The 25,027-nt window shown below is 41.4% G+C and overlaps 2 protein-coding genes across 2 annotated transcripts; one reads left to right on the forward strand and one right to left on the reverse strand.

Annotated features, from left to right (window-relative positions):
- Positions 1 to 389: 389 nt before the first annotated feature.
- LOC136454876 (uncharacterized) lies at positions 390 to 20,198 on the reverse strand. The gene is made up of 5 exons (XM_066455124.1): positions 20,032 to 20,198; positions 19,574 to 19,912; positions 18,920 to 19,005; positions 1,585 to 1,737; positions 390 to 508 (listed from the first exon to the last, which is right to left on the reverse strand). The coding sequence occupies exons 1-5, from the start codon at positions 20,196 to 20,198 to the stop codon at positions 447 to 449; spliced, it is 807 nt and encodes a 268-aa protein (XP_066311221.1). The 3' UTR covers positions 390 to 446.
- Positions 20,199 to 20,693: 495 nt separating this feature from the next.
- LOC136452514 (GTPase activating protein 1) lies at positions 20,694 to 22,587 on the forward strand. The gene is made up of 3 exons (XM_066453126.1): positions 20,694 to 20,923; positions 21,199 to 21,294; positions 22,063 to 22,587. Exons 1-3 carry the CDS (start codon positions 20,810 to 20,812, stop codon positions 22,348 to 22,350), a joined length of 498 nt encoding a protein of 165 aa, XP_066309223.1. The 5' UTR covers positions 20,694 to 20,809; the 3' UTR covers positions 22,351 to 22,587.
- Positions 22,588 to 25,027: the final 2,440 nt, after the last annotated feature.

Raw genomic sequence — 25,027 nt, forward strand, 5'->3', positions numbered from 1 at the left:
AATGATTTAGGAAAACAAAAATCTTTATTTTAAATATACATGTGACAATTAATGTTGAATCTTGCTCTGATACCAGCTGTCGTAGAACCGACCAATTTATAAGAGCACAAGTACAATGGTGGCCCGCAAGCGGTCGCACTGTCATACTTGAGCCCATATAAACCCGGTAGTCTGTCGAGTACCACGACGGGTCTCGATAAACGATCCACAAACAACCAAGATCATACATGATTCAACATACATGTCACATATTACATAAAGTTCGCAGATACATTTTCATCATCAGAGTATGAAATAAAGTTATTACAAACCAAGTTTGATAGATAATAACGGAAGCAAATTAAGTTCGAAAGTAGCATTTGTCAACATAGTTTAATACAGTGCCAACATACGATCATAGTCCACAAAAGCATATAGAGAGATTAGTAAAGAAGCCTGCCCAAGGCTTACTCCTCATCCATAGCTGGATAGAAGCAACTCTTGCAATATCCATGATATATTGTGCCATCTGCAACAATGGGAATAAAACCCTAAGTACGAGAAGGTACTCAGCTAGACTTACCCGTCATAAACCAAAAATAAATTGACTCCAAAGATTATGCAAGGCTGTATAAGTGGAGGTAGCTTGACAACATTTTGCATAAAAAACGATTAACTCAGTTATACAATTATAATTCCATTATCAAGTTAATTATAACTATCCATCACTAAATTAGCAACTATCATGTGCCAAACATGTGATACATTATTTTAAGAGCATACAATAGTAACCATAGCAGGTATAGTAATTCCATGTTTATCCGAACCATCATATTCCATAATACAATTACTACGATGTTGGTACTAGCCAAGTTTCTCACTATCCGGGAGAGAAGGTGATTCGAATAGATTTCAACCAGCTAGGAATTTATTCCTAACACAAACCCAGGCAGACTAGATCAACGGTCATCTTAGGTCACCTTTGGTACAACTCAAGTACACATTTCATGGGTTCGCCCAGCGCCGCACAATCAGGGATAACCAACTGCCAGGACGTTCAGGCCCAGCCTGCCCTTGGGCTCACATTTGGCTCCCTACACATCCTTACTACCATCCAGAGTGCGCACTCTTACAGAGCGGGGCCTGACTTGAGTTGAGCTACTCAGCTTCGCAGTCAAAATGAGTTATCCGGCCAGCTAAGTGATAGGCATGCGTTTAATCTTATCAAACATCGCCAACAATGGTACGGTCCTAAATCGGCACAGCCAAAATCATATGAGTCAACCTACACATAGACTCCGCCCGGCCTCCATTTACTTTTACTCCATGGTTCTTTTCCACGATAGCAAATATAGCCAACTGTGCTTCGGTATCCACCTATATCTCGCAGGTGACAGGAAATCACCTGACTTCTACCGGTCTAAGCAGGGCTAAGCATATATTCGATCCTAGACCTACATAGGGTTAAAGATGTATATATCTAGACAAGGTAGTTCCATGCATCAAGTGTTTCTAGACAACTCTTATAACCTAATGCATCAATCATAAAGGACTCAAGTAGTATTTTGTAAAACACTAAGAGACTTAGAATGCTCCAGGGCTTGCCTTTCAGAAAGGAAGTGGGGCAGTGGTCAGGGCACTCTAGAAGCTCTTCTAGGGTTTGCTCCTCTTCTTTGGGAGCTATGGCTTGAGGAATCTCCTGCTGGTCCCCTTCCTCTCCTTCGTTGAATTCCAGCAACGTTATTTCCTCTGTCGATCCTATATGCATGAATATGGCATAAGATATTGCGAATGCATACATGTTGACAAGTATATTATAATGACACATGATGAATGCTTTCTTGTAAGTATTCTTAACAGTATGGTGTTAAAGTAATAACAAGTGCATCACATTTTACTGAGTAGGTGCATATCTCTTCTTGATTACTTAATCAAACACTTCTACCATTCATTTACTACACCATAAAACAACAGCTATTTGTTTTACTCATAACTGGAGTTATTTATATTGAAATCATATGGTTGTGGACATTATGGAAAGCCTAAGAAATTGTCTATAACTTTATTTTAATACCCTTACTGTGATTCAACAGTTATATAGGACAAACAAATCATTCAATTAAATCAATCTAGAAAGTAAACATTTCGGATAGCAAACTTGTAACAGCTAGAACTCTTAAACCTTAAGGCCTATGACTGTGAAAATTTAACACAAGGTACATTAGTAAGTTACCTACAACTTTGTTATTGACAAGTTTTACAGCAAAAATCATTATCCACATGAAATCATCCACACCATCAAAACCATACATGCAACCACATATTTGAATTACAAAGTAACAATTAATTAATTGCATACAACCAATGGCTTCTACACCATACTATGAACATCAACAGTTACTATGCATCACAAGAATCATAGAAAACATCATGGTGAACCCCAATTTAATTACTTAAATGCCTTTATTAATTTAATTAAATAATTAGGGTAAATAATAAACATACACCAAAGCTATACAATAAATTCTCATAAAATTACAGTGGACTCCTAATGCTCACAATAGGCTACTGTGAAAATTTTGTACCATTTGCACATGTATAACATCCTATGCAAAAATAATAAGCTAGCAAGGGTTAATTTAGTGAAAACAGTAAACCCTATAGAAAAGTGTCAAGCAACAGATTATATATTTTTCCTAGCTTCATATTAGTGCCATACTACTATACAAAAATTTGCATAGCAATATATTACATACTTTTATCCCTACAAATTTCCTTAGAAAATGCCATTTATTAGTAAATAAATAGAAAGACCATATTTAAATCAAGTTTGCAGAAAGATTAATATTTTTACTAGCTAGAGCATGTCAATACAAAACGCACAAAATTGGAATCACAATTTTAGGAGTTTTCTAGCTTAAGATATCTATTTTACAAGATTATTAACATTCAAAAAAGATTTATCTAAATACATTTAAATCTCCAATAAAAACAACTAAAACTGTACATATCATGTTTTTTATATAATACTACACGTCCTGAGGAACACAACAAAATTTGTTTCACAAGATTTGGATCCCTATAACTCAACTTATGATTTTCCAAAGCTAGCACGTAAATCTAAAAATAACTGAGCTATCCTACAACTCTGTGCCACTAATAGCCGGGACCCAGAGGTTAGTCGGGCCCATTGGTTAGTGACATAGGAAGCAGGGGAGTTGCGCGGACCGGCCCTAGCTCGTCGCCGGTGAGCTCTCCGGTGAAACCAAGTGCACCGACGTGATCTACAGAACAAACCGCATCTAGTGACCTAGGTGGTGGCAGTGCAGGTGCGGCGTGCAGATAATGAGCGCCAGCTCACGACGTCGAGGGCCCATCGCTGGCCAGCATTGGCCACGCGGCGGCCATGCTCTGTGGCCAGTCGGCCACCGAGGCCAAGCCGAATCGACCATGAGTGTTCGATAGGCCGACCCTGATGACACGATTTGCTAGCGATGAAACTCTTAATCCGTAGCTCCTTAGTGCAAACCAACTGAACAAAACATGTAGCCCTAAGTACTAGCTACAATAATGCTTAAGAAACCTTCTAATTCTCTATGGTTAGAGAGATATATCAGCCCAAAGTTGAGCTCGTCACACTCTCAGTGAAACATGACTTAGCAAAAATTCTAAGTGTTGAAAAAAGTGCAAAGCTAATTTTTGTGAGCCCATTTCTAGCATGTTAGGAGCTGAACTAGCTTATGACCCAAAAATAAAAGTTGTTCATCTCATCAAATACTACAACTTTGCTTTAGTGACCACATCCATGCAAAGTCTCTATGACATAGTTCAAACTAGGTCAAACCTACTACATTCAAATGATGGTATACACTTAAACTATGACTTAGCGACCAAATTAGCCCTATCCATGAATACCAAAGTTGTTCTAATGACATTCCAAACATGTTTAAGCTATTCCTAGGGTCACACAATCATTTCATACATTGGTTACACATAAAACTTTCTAGGTCAACATACATAGCATCACTTAATTAAGCACTTGATCATGCAAAGTGACCTTCACGAACATTGTTCCACTAGTCATCCTAAGTGTAGCTAAGATGTTTTAGTGACTCACATCAACTATTTACATGTACTCACTCATGATCATATGCATATATACAAGGAAACATAGAATAACAAGCATGTTTCATATGTTTCAATCACATGTTTCAATTGTAAAAGCTTATATATGAATGCTCGATGCTCATGCTCATGCTCATGCAATGCAAGTCAAATTATGCAAGCCTAACACCTAGGGTGTTACAACAGGCACTGCACCCACTAGGATGAGGGCGTGGGTGCCAAATCACACCCACCGGTGTCACCAGTGAAAGGTCCTGAAAGGCTAGAGGGGGTGAATAGCCTATAAAAATTCTCTACAAATTAACTAGAACAAATGGTTAGTAACCTAAATAGCGAAATGCAATTTTGCTCTAACTCTATAGGGGTTGCAAGCCACCTACACCACAATTCTAGTAGACTATGATCTCTATGACAAGCAAAGGCTAAGACACTACCAACTAAGTTAGTGAGCACTCAAAGACTAGACTAAAGAGCCTCACTAACCAAACTACTCACAAAACAAGTTAGCTCTCAAAACTAATTACACTAAGGAGCTTAGCTACACTAGAATGTAAATACAAGAGAGTGCGTGAGGTGATTATACCGCCGTGGCAAGAGATGTTGAACCAATCAATGAATGCCAAATGAATCTCCAAGAGAATTCCAATCACAATTTGATACAAGATTTTTCTCCCAAGGTTCACGTGCTTGCTGGCACGCTAGTCCCTGTTGTGTCGATCAACACTTGGTGGTTCAGTGGCTAATAGGTGTTCGACAAACCTAGCCCAACACTTGCACCGCAAGAGCCTACCCACAAGTGAGGTAACTCAATGACACGAGCAATCCACTAGAGTTACCTTTTGGCTCTCCACTAGGGATAGTACAAGACCCCTCACAATCACCGAGAGATGGCTACGAACAATCACCAACTCATGCCAATGCTCCTCTGCTACTCCAAGCCATCTAGGTGACAGCAACTACCAAGAGTAAAAAGAATTCCACAGCCACAACGATTCCCATGTGCCACTACATGCAATCACTCAAGCAAATGCACTAGGAATCACTCCTAATCTCACAATGATGATGAATCAATGATGGAGATGAGTGGGAGGTGTTTGCTTAGGTTCACAAGGATGTTAAGTATGTCAAAGTGCCAAGAGAGTAAGCCCCAAGCTAGCCAAGCACCTTAAATAGGTGCCACCACAAGATAGAGTCGTTAGGTCACATAAGTGACTGCCAGACTTGGCTACGTGAGGCCATCGGACCATCTGATGTAGGGTCCAATGCCCTGCCGTGTCTGCTCCTGTGCTGCCACATGTCCTATTCAAATCAAATCGACCATTGCTGCCTAGTAGCCCTTAGTCACGTGTTGATCACCACCGTCGGACCTAGACAGGAGTGACCGTCGGACCAGCCGACGCCTAGAGTCTGATGCTTGACAAAATCACACTAAGAGGTTCCAGAATGTGTTTTTGGGTCGGTCCTTGGTCCGATGCCCACCATCAGACCCAGGGAGAGTCCAACGCTGCCATGTGTCATGTCCGCATAAACACTCTCATCAGCAAGGCATCAGTGGACCCGAGGAACAGTGACACCAGCCAGTCCAACTCCCTGGATTCACAGAGTCCAACGCTGCATCCTCTCTGCTCGCGTGCTAGGGTAAGCCATCAAACCTGGCTAGGCAGAGTCCGATGCCTACTGAGCTAGGGTCCGACGCCACTATCTCTTCTCTTTTCAAGCGCGATCACTTCACCCTTGTTTCCATGTGCCAACACCAAAGTGTCTCACCACATGTGCACGTGTGTTAGCATTTACCAAGCATTTTTCAAGGGTCAATTGTTAGCACACTAGGTCCCTAATGCATATGCAAGAATCATGTCACTTAGTGGCACTCGATAACCGCTTAGCGAAAGATTTCCCCTCTTTATAGTACGGCTATCGATCTTAAATGTGATCATACTCTCTATAGTGTCTTGATCACCGAAACAAAGACATATTTGATACCTTTGCCTCGATAAACACTTGGTTTTTGTTTTTCTCTTTCTTCTTTTCCATGTTGGAGCTTGATCACCATCATCTCATGCCCATCTTCACCTCCATGGACTTTATCTTGCTCCACCACTTAGATTGGACCACCCTATCTAGTCACACACTTGGATGCAAGGATTAGTCAAATTAGGTTTCATCAATTATCCAAAACCAAACTAGGGCTTTCAATCTCCCCTTTTTTGGTAATTGATGACAACCTTTCACAAAGATATTCAATAAAATCTTTTTGGATTCATGTTGCTTGCCCAAGCATTTTACCATGTGTAAAGGATATGGACAAGTTTCATAAACCCGAATTGGTAGCATTAGCTCCCCCTACATATGTGCTAAGAGTTTGGATTTGAAAGCTTACACATATGCATAGATTAGGAAGTATGAGAGAGTAATGACTACAAAATGATGCTAAGGTGTAAAGAATGGACCTTTGAAGTGTGATACCAATCAGAGTTGCTATTTGAACACCATCCTTAGCACTATGGTTTGCTAGATATCACTTGAAAACTAAAAACACTAGATATCTCATGAGATCAATATTGGAAGCAAGGTTCTAGTACCACTTGTAGAAACAAATCAAGTGTCTAGCTATCCTATGCATGCTAGTTTTCATTTCATCAATCATTTTTTTACCATCTAGCATACACCACACAAGCATGGATATGGAATTTAAAAACTTATTCCATGCAAGCAAACATATGTAATGCACATCCAAATGCAACGTACAAGTTTATGAGCTTGCTCTCCCTACTTGTGTGCTTCAAATTTTAATTTATCCCCTTCCTTTGTCAATTCCCTATCTATCTTTGTAATTCACTCCCCTTTAATTATCTTTGGAAATTTCTCTCCCCCTTTGTCATTAATTAACATAAAAGGTGAGCTCAAATTTTAGATAAGTTAGTGTGAAACCATGTGAAGTGAGGATCATTTTCCCATGTTTGGTTTAATCTAGATCAAGCACCAAAGATATTTAACTCGGTTTGATCCAATGGCAAGCTTCTTCATACCTCATTTCAAGGGTTATCTTGACAATGTTGAGCTAAACACTTATAGTTCATTTTTTTAGATTAGACACTAGGTTCACAAGCCCATAAACATGTCATATGCTACCACTAGATTATGTCAATCATAAAAGCAATAGTGGTACCATACAAGCATAAAATTCATTTGATTTTCATGAATGAGCCTAAGACATGATAGGAATGATTAGATGCACTAAACAAGTCCTTAGAAAAGGATGTATGCCATGCCAAATAATTTTACCTTTGTTTGCTCGAAGGAGAGGCATGCCATATAAGTGGGCACATTTGAGAAATCCAATATGTTCAACTCATTCCTTAGCTTGCAAAACCTCTTCTCATCAAGTGGCTTGGTGAATATGTCGGCAAGTTGATCTTTGGTGCCCATACTCTCAATTCAAATATCCCCTTTTTGTTGATGATCTTTTATGAAATGATTGCAGACATCTATGTGCTTTGTTCTTGAATATTGAACTGGGTTATTGGTGAGCTTCACGGCACTCTCATTATCTCATAGCAATGGCACTTGTTTGAACTTGATTCCAAAATCACTTAAAGTAGCCTTCATCCAAAGTAATTGAGTACAACAACTACCAGCCAAAAGTACTCCGCTTCAATGGTTGAAAGTACTACACTATTTTGCTTCTTTGATGACCAAGACACAAGTGATCTTCCCAACTTGACATGTGCCCGATGTACTCTTTCTCTCAACTTTGCATCCCACATAATCGGAGTTTGAATATCCAATAAACTCAAATCTAGCTCTTTTGGGATACCACAATTCAACATTTTGTGTATGCTTCAAATATCTCAATATTCTCTTTGTTGCCTTCAAGTGACTTTCTCTTGGTGAGGCTTGAAATCTTGCACATATGCATACACTAAACATCACAGCCGGTCTTCATATGGTCACTTAGAGTAGGCTTCCAATCATAGACTGATACATCTTTTGATCCACCATATTGCCACTAGCATCACTATCCAAGTTTCTATTTGTCCCCTTTGGTGTACTAATTGCCTTTGCATCATCCATTCCAAACTTCTTAAGCATGTCTTTTATGTACTTGCCTTGACTCAAAAATGTGCCATTCTTTATTTGCTTGATTTGAAGACCAAGGAAGTAACTAAGCTCTCCAATCATGGACATCTCAAACTCATTTGCCATCATCTTTCTAAACTCATCATAAAAATCTTGATTGGTTGATCCAAATATGATATCATCCACATATATTTGCAACACAAACAAGTCATTGCCTATCTTCTTGGTGAAGAGAGTGGTGTCAACCTTTCCCATTTTGAATTCCTTAGAGAGTAGGAAGTCCCTCAACCTCTCATACCATGCTCTAGGTGCTTGCTTCAATTCATACAATGCCTTCTTCTACTTGTAGACATGGTTGGGCTTCTTCTCATCTTCAAAACCGGATGGTTGTTCTGCATACACAAGCTCATTGATGTACCCATTGAGAAATGTACTCTCACATCCATTTGGTACAATTTGATGTTGTGGGCACAAGCATAGGCTAACAAAATCCTAATTGCTTCCAATCTTGCAACCAGGGCATATGTTTCACCAAAGTCAAGACCTTCAACTTGTGTATAGCCTTGTACTACAAATCTTGCTTTGTTCCTTACTACTATCCCATCTTGATCTTGCTTGTTTCGAAAGACCTACTTTGTTCCAATTGTATTATAATCCTTAGGACTCTAAACTAACTCCCATACTTGATTTCTTGTAAAATTGTTTAGCTCTTCATGCATGGCATTGACCCAATCAACATCCTTCAAAGTTTCATGTATCTTCTTTGGTTCAATGGATGACACAAATGAGAAATGTTCATAAAATGGTGCCAATCTTGATCTTGTTTGCACACCTCTTGACATATCACCAATTATAGAGTCCAATGGATGATATCTTGCAACATTGGTTGGTTGGAGCACTTGAACTGGATTGCTTGCACTTGGTTGATCATTTGGATAAGATGATGAACTAGCCACTTGTTCTTGATCTTGCTCTTTGTCATCACTTGCACTAGCTTAACTTTGATCATAAGAACCACTAGCTTGCACATTTGAGTTAGATAGCACTTGATTCTTGTCATCTTCAATATCAATCACTTCTCTAGGCCTTATATCACCAATGTCCATATTCTTCAGTGTATTTACCAATTAAGTCCCTCTCACGTCATCTAGATTCTCATCTTCATCTTGGGAACCCTTGGTTTCATCAAATTCAACATCATGAACCTCCTCAAGAGTACCACTAGCCAAATTCCAAACTCTACAGGCCTTGCTAGTAGTGAAGTAACCAAGTAAGAACCCTTCATCATATTTCTTCTCAAATTTGCTCAATCTAGTGCCTTTCTTCAAAATGTAGCATTTGCAACCAAAGACTCTAAAGTATGCAATATTGGGCTTTCTATCATTCAATAGCTTATATGGGGTCTTCTATTGCAATGGATGACAATAGAGGCGGTCGCTATAGTAGCAAGCCATGTTGATTGCTTCGGCCTAAAAAAATGACTCACATTATGCTCACTAAGCACAAATCTTTCCATATCAATGAGTGTTCTATTCTTCCTCTCAACAAGGCTATTTGATTGTGGAGTGTACTAGGCTGAGAATTGATGTCTAATTCCAAATTCATCACATAACTCATCAATTCTAGTATTCTTGAATTCACTACCATTGTCACTTCTCACTTTCTTGATTGTAGTTTCAAACTCATTGTGAATTCTCTTAATAATGACTTGAATGTAGCAAACACATCACTCTTATCAACAAGAAAGACTACCCATGTATATCTTGTATAATCATCCACTATCATAAAGCCATACTTATTGCCACCAATACTAGTATATGTTGTTGGCCTAAAAAAAGCCATGTGCAATAACTCAAATGCCTTAGATGTCCTTATCATGCTCTTTTTAGGGTGTGTTACCAACTTGTTTTCTGGCTTGACATGCACTATATAGCTTATCCTTCTCAAATGTGACATCCTTCAAGCCCCTTACTAGATCATGCTTAATCAATTTGTTCAATTGTTTCATTTCAACATAACCAAGCCTTCTATGCCATAACCAATCCATACTAGACTTAGTGAGCAAACATGTTGACAATTGAGCTTCTCTACCATTGAAATCAACTAAGTATAGATTCTCATATCTAAATCCTTTGAATATCAAGTTAGAGCCATCTACACTTATTATCTCTACATCATCCACACCAAATATGCACTTGAAACCAAGATCACATAGTTGTGCTACTGACAAAAGGTTGAAGTTCAAGCTCTCTACTAGCAACCCATTGGATATGCTCAAGTCATTGGATATTGCAATCTTACCAAGCCCTTTGACCTTGCCTTTGCCATTATCACCAAATGTTATACTATCAACCCCATTGCTATCATTTGTGTTGATTAAATTGAACATTCTTAAATCACCAGTCATGTGTTGTGTGCACCCACTATCAAGCACCAATGCCTTCCTCCGGCTTTATAATTGACCTATAAAAGAACATCAATTCTTTTTAGGTATCCAAACTTGCTTGGGTCTTTAAAGGTTAGTAACTAAGGTCTTTGGCACCCAAATGGCTTTCTTCTTTGAGCCCACAATTGGAGTACCAATGAACTTAGCAACACCATTGGCACCATTGGTAAGCAAATAACAAGAATCAAACTTAATTGAGGATACATTAGTTTGCTTGTTCTTGTTCTTGCAGTATTGCTCTATGTGCCTAACTTGCTTGCATCTATTGCAAAACCAACCATTGCCCCTCACAAAACTAGTCTTGTGAGTGACAAGGGCCGCCTTACCATTCTTGGGGGTATAGCCTAATCTCTCTTTGTTGAGAGAAAACCTTTGTCTACCCAAGCACTTTAGCAAGAGGACATCTCCACCATAGGCATTGCCTAATGCACGAGTGAGCTCATACACCTCCTTCTCGAGGGTTTCTTTCTCAACTATTAATGTGGCATCACAAGTGAAACCATCACTAGTAGATGAGGTAGAAATAGAAGTTCTACAAGAAGGGTTAGTAGGAGCAACAACAATAGGCTCAAAGAAAGATTCATTGATTAGATCACATGTAGAGCCCACGTCACAAGTCACAATGACCTCCTTCTTGGCTTGCTCAAGGAGAGAGAAGTGAGCTTTTTCAAGCTTAGAGTTAGCTTTGACAATCTTCTCATGGGCTTCCATTAGCCTCTCATGAGTTGTATTGAGCTCATTAAAGGATTGCTCAAGAGATTTAACCTTCTTGCGCAATTCTTTGCACTCCTTTCTCTTCATCTCAAAGCAAGTATGAAAATGCTCTAACATATCCATGAGCTCCTCCTTTGAGTACTCCTCATCATCACTCCTACAATCATCACTTTCACAATCATCATTATCACTCACATCATATTTTACCTTGGTGGGCTTCGCCATGAGGCAAGTAAATGGAGTGTCGAAGATGGAAGGCTTGTTGTTGATGGCGATGCTAGCTAGTGCCTTCTTGATGGATTTCTTGTCATTATCACTAGAGTCATCATCATCCGAAGAGCCATCTCTATCCCAAGTGACCACATAGCCTCCACCCTTCTTCTTCTTTAATGTCATCTTCTTTTCTTTCTTCTCCTTCTTCTCCTTCTTTTCTTTCTTCTTCTCATCCTCATCATTATCACTATTGTGTAGGGACAATCCGCTACAACGTGATCCTTGCTCTTGCATTTATAGCATCTTCTCACATACTCCTTGTTGTGATCTCTTCTCTTTCTTGCACCATAGCCTTTCTTCTTCATAAATTTGCCCATCTTGCGCACAAAGAGAGCCATGGCTTCATCATCAATGTCACTAGCATCTTCATCATCACTTGATTCTACTTTCTTTGCTTTGCCCTTGCTCTTGGATAATGGGCTAGCCTTGAATGCTACACTCTTCTTCTTCTTGTCCTCATCCTTCTTCTCATCTTGATCAACCCCCTCCCTTTCTACATGGTATGTCTCTTGTGTTATGATATCACCTAGTACTTGGTTAGGGGTTATGTCCTTCAATCCTCTTCTTATGATGATCAATCTCAATGTTTCAAACCTTAGAGGTAGGCACATCAAGAACCGATGAGAGAAATCATCATCTTGTACCTTCTCACCCAAACTCTTGAGATCATTGACAATGACTTGTAATCTATGGAACATCTCCAAAATGCTCTCATCATCCTTCATCATAAAGCTTATCAACTTGTCCTTGAGAATGTACAATTTTGCACTCTTGACCGCCGGAGTGCCCTCATAAGTCTCCTCCAATCTTTTCCAAACCTCACTAGCTCTCTCAAGATCTTTGATTTGCTCAAACACCTTTGAGTCAATGGCATTGTAGATGGTGTTGAGCGCCATTGTGTTGCATTGATTGTTCTCTAGCTCTCTTGGGGTAGGATTGGTGGGATCAAGAATCACAAAATCACTCTCAGTCACATCCCACACCTTGTCATTGATTGAACCCAAATACATCTTCATCTTTCTCTTTCAATAATCATAACATGTTCCATCAAAGTGTGGTGGTTTACCCCCAACATGGTTGAACACTATTTGAGTCATCTTTTGACACCAAAGGTTGTGAATCCTTAATCAAATGGTGACCACGGCTCTGATACCACTTGAAAGATCCTAAATGGCTAGAGGGGCTGAATAGTCTATAAAAATTCTCTACAAATTCACTAGAGCAAATGGTTAGTAACCTAAATGGCAAAATATAATTTTGCTCTAGCTCTGCAAGGGTTGCAGGCCACCTACACCATAATTCTAGTTGACCATGATCTCTATGAGAAGCAAAGGCTAAGACACTACCAACTAAGTTAGTGAGCACTCAAAGACTAGACTAAAGAGCCTCACTAACAAAACTACTCATAAAACAAGCTAGCTCTCAAAACTAATTACACTAAAGAGCTTAGCTTCACTAGAATGTAAATACAAGAGAGTGAGTGAGGTGATTATACCACCGTGGCAAGAGATGATGAACCAATCAATGAATGCTAAATGAATCACCGGAAGAATTCCAATCACAATTTGACATAAGATTTTCTCCTCAGGTTTACATGCTTGTCGGCACGCTAGTCCCCATTGTGTTGACCAACACTTGGTGGTTCGGTGGATAATAGGTGTTCCACAAACCTAGCCCAACACTTGGGTTCTGCTAGAACCTACCTATAAGTGAGGTAACTCAATGACACGAGCAATCCAGTAGAGTTACCTTTTGGCTCTCCGTCGGGGAAGGTATAAGACCCCTCACAATCACCTAGAGATGGCCATGAACAATCACTAACCCGTGCTAATGCTCCTCCACTGCTCCAAGCCATCTAGGTGGCAGTAACCACAAAGAGTAACAAGAATTCCGCAGCCACAACGATTCCCAAGTGCCACTAGATGTAATCACTCAAGCAAATGCACTAGGAATCACTCTCAATCTCACAATGATGATGAATCAATGATGGAGATGAGCGGGAGGTCTTTGCTTAGGCTCATAAGGATGTCATGTATGTGAAAGTGCCAAGAGTATAAGCCCACCTTAAATAGGTGCCACCATGAGATAGAGCTGTTAGGTCACATAAGTGACCGTCGGACTCAGCTACGCAAGGCCATCGGACCGTCCGACGTAGGGTCCGATGCCCTACCGCGGCCACTCCTGCACTGCCATGCATCCTATTCAAATCAAATCGACCATTGCCACCCAACAACCCTTAGTCATGTGTTGATCACCACCATCGGACCCAGCCAGACGTGACCATCGGACCAACCGACACCCAGAGTCTGATGCTTGATAAAATCACACCTAGAGGTTCTAGAACATGTTTTTGGGTTGAACCCAGGAAGAGTCCGACGCTACCACATGTCGCGTCTACGTAAACACTCTTGTTAGCATAGCATCGTTGGACTCGAGGAACAGTGACACCAGCCAGTCCGATGCCCTAGATTCATAGAGTCTGATGCTGCCTCCTCTCTGCTTGCGTGCTAGGGTTAGCCATCAAACCTGGCCAGGCAGAGTCTGACACCTCCTGAGCTAGGGTTCAACTCCCCTGTCTCTTCTCTTTTCAAGCGCGGTCACTTTATCCTTGTTTCCATGTGCCAACACTAAAGTGTCTCACTACTTGTGCAGGTGTGTTAGCATTTACCAAGCATTTTTCAAGGGTAAATTGTTAGCACACTAGGTCCCTAATGCATATGCAAGAATCAAGTCACTTAGTGGCACTTGATAACCGCTTAGCCAAAGATTTCACCTCTTTATAGTATGGCTATCGATCCTAAATGTGATCACACTCTCTATAGTGTCTTGATTACCAAAACAAAAACCTATTTGATACCTTTGCCTTGATCAACACTTAGTTTTTGTTTTTCTCTTTCTTCTTTTCCAAGTTGGAGCTTGATTAGCATCATCTCATGTCCATCTTTACCTCCATGGACTTCATCTTGCTCCACCACTTGGATTGGACCACCCTATCTAGTCACACACTTAGATGCAAGGATTAGTCCAAATAGGTTTCATCAATTGTCCAAAACCAAACTAGGGCTTTCAACTAGGCCTAGACCCGATATGAATGAGGGTCGGGTGTGGGTGTCAAATTGCATCCATGGGTACCTACAAAATAATTGGTGACCCTATGTAAAAATGTGTCAAGCATCCAATTGGCAACGACATGCTTGGTACTTGTGCCTTAGATTTTGTCTATTTTAGGAACTTTCACAAGTACTTGGTATATATGTGATAGATGATTAGATGTATCATACAAAGATGAGAAAAAATTGCCTATTTTAACTTTATATACTTGCTAATGCCATCATGATAATATATTATTTATGCCATTAACACATCTGACGGGTGTTCCAAACCCGTAGGCGACCACGGGTATGGATGTGGGTCTAAAATTTTACCTGTAGGTTGTTGTGAGGATAGATGTGACAAAATGTTGTGGATCTTATCGTGGATGGATATTGTCACGACCCAAAGTTGTTGCAACTAAGCCCTGTTAAGTAGAACCTCCTTGATTGCCTTGCAAACACCCTCAAACTCCCAAGGATCACTTTATCATTCTCTTGAAAGATCCCTGGTATCTTCTACTAGGACAAGGACTCCAAATTTGCTAATCAATCTCTTTGGTTTTCTCAAGTCAACCGAAGTCAATAGGATGTCAACCTTGGTCGACTTGACTTCAACATCGTAAGGATACCTTTCGGAAGATGCTAAACAACATCCCTAATCTCTCTACTAGTGGTTATCTATCTCTTGGACATTAAGAATGGCCTCAATGCCAAAAATCCCATTTTCTAAATCAATTTCTCAAGGTCAAAAGAATTGACGAAACATTCCATTGCAATTGACGGACTATCCGTCAATTCACTAAGTTGGCATAATTGAGTGGAAAGTGAGTTGTTCTCCACTCTCCCTAGTGGGTCCAACATGTCAGCATGAAATGGCCAATATCTTCAGCATGAAGGAGCCAGATCCACTCACTCACTCACCTCTCTCCCATTCCACTCCCCCCTCTCTCTTTCTAGAAATGAAGAACACATGAAGAACAAGATGAACTAGAGTGAGAAAGTGAAAGATGAGAAAACAAGGAAGAAAAGGGCACTAAGATCAGCCCCACCCCATGATCATCATCTCCCTCATCTCATGGTTAGCTTAAGAACTCTCTCCTCTCATTCTCTTGAGCTCAATCCTCAAAACCCTAACTCATGTCTCTCTCTATGCATGGATGAAGCATGAGGATTGGAAGTTGCTTCACCATCTCAAGAGTAAGCTCAAGATCATCTACAACTTAATCCTCTCATGCATCCTTCTAATCTCTCTCTCATGCAATTTTATGGATTTTTGCAAGAATGGCCAAATCTATCTCTAGCCTGGAAGTAAGGTTGCTCAAAGGCACCTCTATCCTCTATCTTGGTGACTTAGGAATCATCAAATTTTATAGCTAAGTTGCAATACTCAATCTTATGAATTTGTCTCCCAATTTCTCATGATTTTAATCAATTTTCAAATCACTAGTTGCACTTCATAACTAGAGCTCAAACCCTAGCTAACACTAGCCCAACATGTCACCTAACACCCCTAGAAATCCCTTGCACATGCATGATGTAGAGCATTCACCATCTAGGCTTGAATCACAAAAGGGCAACATGGAAGGTTAAGAACATTGGTTCTGTCAACAAAGGACGGAGTGTCCGTCACATTGGACCGAGAGTCTGTTAACCCAAAAACTTATCTAAAACTCATAGCCATGCACTTGATCCTCACTGTCAATAATTCCATGGAGTGTCCGTGATGATCCACGGGCAGTCCGTCGAATTATAAAACTGAACTATAGAGAACCCGAGACAACCTAGTGAACCATGGAATGTCTGTTAATTCGCACAGAGCATCCGTGAGCACAAACCACCAAAAATGACTAAGTACCAGTGCCACGGATCATTCTATGAAACCTTCCTTAAAGCATGGAGCATACATCAGTACCCATGTAACGTTCTATCAATTCACCCAGAACCCAACCTGAACTTGTTGGCTTTGGGAATTTATTGCATGGACCGTGTATCCTTATTTTAAAATGTTATAATGTTTAGCCTTTAGCACTAAGTTCCAACCACCCTATCACCCATTTAGATGGTAATTAGTGCAACACTAATCCACTATTAGATGTCTTCCCAAGCTCCAAATCACAAGATCACTCTCATATGCTCTTTATCTCTCTATCCAATCAAGGAACTCGTCTCCAACTCATCCAATGTCTTCTTTTAGGTTAATCTAGATTGTGAGGGACATGTAAGCATAGTCAAGATCATCCGTAGTCATCGGGACTACATGACAGGTTGGCACCCCACTACTATCGCCCTATTTTTGATACTTATATGTATTGAGGTATTGATACAAAATGATAAACTACTTACTCCTATCTCACTAAGTTAGACCTACTCACTTAACTTATCCATAGCCTTCATTTATGTTGACGGTAGTTAATAACCATTATAAACCATCAATATAACATGTATAAGGGCATAAATATAACCACCAATGAAGGTTTAGGGGTTTAAACTAACAAATTCTATGAGATTTGGTGAATCTGTATTTTCTGCAGGGTTTATTCAGAAAACCATGAAGGTGGACCTACATGTCAGATTTAATTGCGCTTATCCGCAGCGAAACAGACGCCAGAAGACTCAGGAGGAATCCACAACAAAGCGGAGGGCGAGACGTCGCCAGGTGAGGTCGGCCGGCCCCACCTGTAAGACGCCCGGCCCCTAGGGGCCACCTATCAACCCCTTGTTGTAATGTTGGTTCTCCACCGCCTCCTAGATTACATCTACGCCGTCCTTTAAGTCGGTTTGATCCAAGAGCTCAGGTTGGATGCTCTGGCCTATATGTATCAACACCTACCCCCTGAAGGCATAAGTCATTTGAGAAAACAGAAACCCTAATCATCCTCAGAGCTCCACCATATTCTAGGGCATAGCTAGTTAGGCTAGGTCTAGAGAGAGGCAAGCAGGCTTCGCTTGGATTCCCTATCTTGTCAAGAGCATGGTTCGGTATAATCTTTATATCCCCTCTCTTTTGTATCTCTATTACTTTTATATGCTAGTTACAATTGTTATGATAATATTAGAATTTATATTATTCATGTTCTTTGTTATAATGTTCATCGTTTACTTTGGTTATATGCTTAATATAGCTAGTTTATCATTATATCCATGCATAAGTTCATGTAGCACTCGCTCCGCTGCTCACGGGGTGAGTGGTCGACATTGTGTAAGCGTGGTGCTTATACATTATTTACCTACGGATACACCCTATATTCTTGGTCATGTGGTAGATCGCGGATGTGACACTCCCATTGAGTCCTTTGTAGTCCACTCCCCGAATATAGGTGCACGTAGGCTCCGGTTACAAAGGAAGAGCAAGATCTGTTCTTAACCTTCCTTAGTAATATCCCTTATGTGTAGATATGAGCATGATCTTAGCAATGACTACCAGGTATAATTGTAGTAATCGATGTATGCTTTGACTTGTAATTAAGAATAGCTTAGGAATTATTCCTCTAATATTCTACCTGACCATGCTAATACCATAGAAAGGAGTACTCTGAGTGATTTATCATTATTATTGATCAATACTTATATATATATATATATATATATATATATATATATATATATATATATATATATATATATATATATATATATATATATATCTTATCCTATGACTTACTCTTGTTATGAGTAGAACATTGGTTGTAGTTTATTTCTCCTTCAATAGTATAAGTTATCAATACATTTCCATGCTAGACCTTCTCTGTGGTAAAAATATAAATAATGATACCTGAAATACTCTCGGTTAAAATGCTACAATGATATATTATCTGTGCGCTTGCAAATCCTTTTTAATCATATATTTATATATTCTTTCTAGTCATATAAAATGATAAAGAACTACTTAGTATTATTCTAGTAGTAATGTTGTGTAGTACCAACAAGCATCTCTGACATCATCATTTGGGATTGACAACCTAGTAAAGTAATGTTAGGAGATATATGTTTATAATAGGTGGCTACTTAAAACAAGTGATGAAGGGGCAAGCAACCAGATAAAACAAATCTATGATTGAAGACAGGGATGGTAGTAAACTTTTTTTTTGCGATTGATGGTAGTAAACATGTAGTAGGTAAAAAAAAATCTGAGGAACTGAATTACTAAAAAAAAAACAAGACCAGCCTCCTTGGCCCTACTAGGTAGTATTGTAGTGGTAAAAAAAATCACCTCCTCGATGTTTTGTGCAACTGCAGATGCCTCCATAAAAAGACCAGACCAGCCTCCTTGGCCCCGTTCTCCTTCCCTCGTAGTAACTGACAACACGTCTATGAGAAAGGTCACATTTGTTTCAAATCAGCATCACTATCATGTTAGGGGGTGTTTGGTTCCTACAGGAAAATTTTAGTCCCTGTCCCATCGGATATTTGAACACATGCATGAAGTATTAAATATAGACGAAAAAAATAACTAATTACACAGATTGTGGCTAATTTGCGAGACGAATTTTTTAAGCCTAATTAGTCCATGATTTGACAATGTGGTGCTACAGTAAATATGTGCTGATGACGGATTAATTAGGCTTAATAAATTCATCTCGTAAATTAGTCTCCATCTATGTAATTAGTTTTATAATTAACTCATATTTAGTTCTCCTAAATAGCATCCAAACGTCCGATGTGACATGGACTAAAATTTAGTCCATGGAACCAAACACCCCTTTCTATTTGCATCCTGCCTGATATCTTCTGGCCTAGAATGAAAATCCCAAATGTAGGTAACATTTACGAAAACACAATAGCTATAGCTCTGTTAAGCACGATGGCTGACCAAAACAACGAAATCTGAGGAACCGAATTACTGAAGGAAAAAAAAACTGCTTACCTGCTACGCTGTTGCCGGTTTGCCGTTTGCCTCTGCAGAGTGCAGCTCTGCGCCAGGTGCCGGCGGCGTGCCTGCTGCAGCTCTTGCGCCCTGCGGCTGCCGGCTGCCAGCAGCTTGCTGGAGCCGGCCTGCGCGCGGGTGCCGACTGCTGCTCCCGCCTCCCGCCTTTCGTTGCTTAAAACAGCAAACCTCGCACACAGGGTAAATGACACCACGAACACGGGCCAGAGCAATGGCTGTGAGGCGCAGGTGAGATGCGGCGGCGTCGGTGAGGCGCGCGCGGAGGGAGGCGGCCTTGTCCCCTGCGGCGGCGGCGCAGGCCGGGAGGCGGCGCTCGGCCTCCATCCAGGAGGCACGGTGGTAGATCCAGGCCGCCCCTACCCCCTGGCCGCCGCACCATCTCCTCGCACGCTACTTCTCCTCCTCCGATGGCGTCAACGTCGGTGGCGGGGGCATACGACCAGGCCGACGGACGTCCACCGGCGATCGGCTGGAAGCGCGACGAGGCGGCGATGGAGATGATGATGGCGTTGATGGCGTTTACTCTTCTGGATGCCAGCGTCCGCGAGGCCGCGCTCTCCCGTAGGGCTGCAGGCCAACGGACTGGAGACAAACATAGGAACATGCGTTGCTGAGGCAGGCCTAAGACTTGTATGATACCTCCTCGTGAATATTCAGAGCTCCCTCAAGCCGGACGTGAGACCACGGCAGGCGCCGGCCAGCACCGTGCCAGGAAGGCTCCATCCGATCGTCCCGTCTAAAATTACCGTGTCATCACAACGATGTTCGTTTCCTGCCGCTTTTCTGCATCTGTGGATTCTGGATAGACGCGGAGCAGCAGCGACCGGATCAAACCCACCTCGGTCAACAAACAACAACAGCCTGGAGAACGGGGAGTCGTCGGCCCTCCTCGGTCAACAGGTCAAGAGCCAGGATCAGGACGGAACGTAACGGACGAATAGTCTACGCTGCTCCACTGGGGGTGGGACCGCGGGGCCCACCGTGGGAGAAGAAGAGATCCACTGGGGGCGTCAAGCACCGCGGCAATACGTATTCGGCGTCTCCTACAGTTTTCTGACTTGGCCAGCGCAACGGCAGCTTACTTAAGTCGAAGCCAGAGCGCAACGGCAGGTAGAATAGAACCGCAGAAACCCATCGAGAAACAAACAACCGAGAAGACCTGCGGCGGCTGCGGGGAGGAGAGAGAACTTGGTGGTGAAGGAGAGGGAGACCACCATGCTGCACCATCTCGTCGGGCTGGTGAAGGTGCGCGTGTTGAGGGGAGTGAGCCTCGCCATCCGCGACCTCCGATCCAGCGATCCCTACGTCGTCGTTCGCATCGGCAAGCAGGTCCGCTCCTCCTCCTCTCCTCCCCTCCTTTTCTTTTCTACAGGCGATTGAAGTTTGCCTTGATTTACCGGTGGGTTTTGTCCGTCACGAGATCTGTCGAACTTCGTTCGAATCGATCCCCGCCAGGCCTACAGCAGAGACGACGACTAATACGCTACTCCAGCTATTCGGATTTTATTTTCCCTGTTTGGAGTTCGTTCCCCTATGAAGTTGTCTGTCCTTTTTTTTCACACATGCGTGCGCAGAATCGTGATTATTTTTTCAACAATCCACAGAAACTGAAGACACGGGTGGTGAAGAAGAGTACCAATCCGGAATGGAACGAAGAACTCACGCTCTCTATTGAAGACCCTGCAGTTCCAGTCAGACTGGTATGCATACGCTTCCACCTTTCCTTTCCCAAATCTGTTCTCTGGGTTCTTTTGCCCCTACCCTTTCCAAACTCTGCAAATATTCTAAGCAAACGAGTAACAAAGGAAGAAGTACTACTACTTTACTGCTAGTACTAGTTTATTCTAGTTTATTACCAGTCTTCCTCGATATGTGCAAGTGTCGCTGTTATCTATACTAGAATCGATATGGGCAACCATGTTTCATACACTGTGAAAATCAGGTGTCTCCTGATATACTAGTAGTAAATGCTAACTCAGCCTGCAGTCACTACTTGGAGGGGAGTAATTATTTGCCTTTTATCTTTTCGCTGAATCTACTGAATAACTTCCATATTATGGAAATTAACTCTGTCTATTCTTATATGTAACTGATCAATTGAATTGATGCACACTTGTAATTTGCCTGTGCCAGCTAAATGTAATTCAAATTAAGCCATGTTTAGGATCTTTTAAGCTTCTTAGGTTGAGTGTATTAGTTTCCTGAGGCTCCCTGTGGTTTTGATATTTGACTATTTGAGTCTCAAAGGGAAATATGAATGTCTGGCGAACTTCGGTAGGAGGGCTGAGATGCAAACTTGAGCTAGAAAATAGCTGTCCTTGAACTTTCATGGTTGAAACTTGAAACACTTAGTCCATGTCCTTTCAGAAGACTATTTCATAGCTTAGATTGCACACCGTGACTTCATTTTCCAAATCTCTTAAAGAGAGAAACACTCATATTGACAAGTAACTCTCTCTCATTTTCAGGAAGTTTATGACAAGGGCACTTTCGTGGATGATACAATGGGTAATGCAGAGGTGGACATCCGCCCATTAGTCGAGGTTGTGAAGATGAAACTCCAGGATGTTGCCGACAAAACCATAGTAAAGAAACTGGTGCCGAACAGACAGAACTGCCTTGCAGAGGAGAGCTCGATATATGTATCGGAGGGGAAGGTGAAGCAAGACCTGGTTCTACGGCTAAGGAACGTAGAGTGCGGGGAAATAGAGCTCCAGCTTCAGTGGGTCGACCTCCCTGGCTCTAGAGGTGTATGAGGGAGGTCAGCCTGAGCTCTGCCTTCCCTGCTGTTTTCAGGGATCCCCAACTCTTTGCTACTTGAAAAGAACTAGTGGTTTGCGTGTGGACGCGCGTAGAACCATCAGTTGTTTGTAAGGAGTTTTGGTTGCGTTGGCGCTTAGTAAATAGCGTCAGCGAAATGTATGTGCATAAACCTTAGACAATCAAGACTATATAAAATGTGTACAATGCATGTACTAAGCTCGTTTCGTACACATGATGATCCCCATCTCAGTTAAATCACTTTCCAGGGTTGTCTTAGGTCATGCTATATTAAATTTGACCAAAATTTTAGAACAAAAAAGTAACAATATATATGATTCAAAGTATTTGTTATTAGACTCCTTGAAATATAGTTTTACAGTGTCCTTTTTTTGTGTCACGGATATTGATACTTTCTATTATAAAGTTGATCAGATTTAAAATTGTTTGACATAGCTTTATAAGTTAACTTATTTTGGAGAGAGGAAGTATTGTATATAGTTGAAAGAGTTTTAGATAACTCCGCCTATGTTGTCTCAACATAGCAGGTCCCAAGCCCTGGTAAATGAGGAGGGTTGTGATAGGCGTGGCGAGCCAATGTTAAACCTAGCCATTCTAATGGAGATGAAACCCGAAAGAAAACCGTTGGGGCGTAACCCTCTTAGCGATGCGCCATATCGGAACCCGGGTATGGTGTTAAATGAGCAAGGGCCGGGTCGTCACCCCCGTGACGCGATCTGGGCACAGTGTCAAGTGAGCAAGGATTGGGTCGTCGCATCTTTAGTAGCGTGCTACATCGGCGTCCAGGTGTAGTGAAAAATGAGCAAGGGTCTTCACATCTGAGTCGACGGGTGCGAAGGATAAGGAAGCTAGTCGAACCAATTAGGATCCGTTTAGTTAGTTGGAATATAGGGTCGCTTACAGGTAAGTTAAGATAATTAGTTGATACCGCGACTAGGAGGCGTGTAAATATATTATGCGTTCAAGATACTAAATGAAAGGGTCAGAAGGCGAAGGAGGTGGACAATACAGGTTTTAAGCTTTAGTACACAGGAACAGTTGCGAATAGAAATGAAGTAGGAGTTTTGATTGATAAGAGCCTCAAGAATAGTGTGGTAGGAGTGAGAAGGCAATGAGATAGGATTATCTTAGTCAAGCTTATCATTGGTGATATGGTCTTGAACGTAATTAGTGTGTATGCCCCCCAAGTAGGCCTTGACGAGAGTGCTAAGAGACAGTTCTGGGAAGACTTAGATGGCCTGATTAGAGTTGTACCTAGTAGTGAGAAGCTTTTTATAGGAGGAGATCTTAATGAGCATGTAGGTACTATAAGCGTAGGTTTTGAGGCAGTTCATGGAGGTTTTGGGTATGGTAGTAGGAATCAAGAGGGGGAGGAAGTTCTGGACTTCGCGATAGCTTTTGACCTGATGATAGCCAACACTTTCTTTAGAAAGAGAGAATATCATCTAGTGACCTTCAGTAGCGAACAACACTCTAGCCATATTGACTTTGTCCTCACAAGAAGAAAGGACAAACGAGCATGCTTGGGTTGCAAGGTGACACCAGGGGAGTGTGTTGTTTCTCAACATAAGCTTTTGGTGGCAGACTTTCGTTTTCAGGTGCGTGCCTGTAGAGATAAACAAGCTAAGATTGAAAGAACAAAGTGGTGGAAACTAAAAGGGGAGACGCCAGAGGTATTCAGGGAAAGAGTTATCAAAGAGGGCTCTTGGAAGGAAGAAGAGGACATAAACAAATTGTGGGAGAAGATGGCAACCAACATTCGGAAGGTGGCCTCAGAGGTGTGTGGAGTAACCAAAGGAAGTGGAGGCGAGGCTAAAGATACTTGGTGGTGGAACGAGGAAGTCCAAAGGGCTATTAAGGAGAAGAAAGAGTGCTATAGACGCTTGTACCATGACAGGAGTGTGGACAATATAGAGAAGTATAAGGTGGCAAAGAAGACTGCAAAGCGAGCTGTAAGTGTGGCAAAGGGTAGAGCGTACGAGGATCTTTACCAACGTTTGAGTACGAAGGAAGGAGAGAAGGACATTTATAGAATGGCTAGGGTTCGTGAGAGAAAGACAAGGGACTTCAACTAAGTTAAGTGCATTAAGGATGAAAGGGAGCATCTTTTGGTGAAGGAGGATGAGATCCAACATTGATGGCAAGAGTATTTTGACAAATTGTTCAATGGTAGGAATACAGACACAACCTTTTAGTTGGATAACTCTTTTGATGACACCAATAGGCGCTTTGTGCGGAGAATCCAAGAATCTGAGGTCATAGAGGCGTTGAAAAGGATGAAAGGAGGTAAGGCGATGGGACCGGATGGTATCCCAATCGAGGTGTGGAGATACCTCGGGGACATAGCTATAGTATGGCTAACCAAGCTGTCCAACCATATTTTTCGATCGAACAAGATGCCTGATGAGTGGAGGAGATGTATATTGGTACCGATCTACAAAAATAAAGGGGATATTCAAAGTTGTACTAATTACTGGGGAATTAAGTTGATGAGCCATACTATGGAGCTATGGGAGAGAGTTATTGAGCATCGCTTGAGAGCAATAACGTGGGTCTCTATAAACCAATTTGGTTTTATTCCCGAAAGGTCAACCATGGAAGCCATTTTCTTAATAAGACAAGTTATAGAGCGGTATAGGGAGAAGAAGAAGG

Source organism: Miscanthus floridulus, chromosome 5 (genome assembly GCF_019320115.1).
Source record: "Miscanthus floridulus cultivar M001 chromosome 5, ASM1932011v1, whole genome shotgun sequence".
Lineage (NCBI taxonomy): Eukaryota > Viridiplantae > Streptophyta > Magnoliopsida > Poales > Poaceae > Miscanthus > Miscanthus floridulus.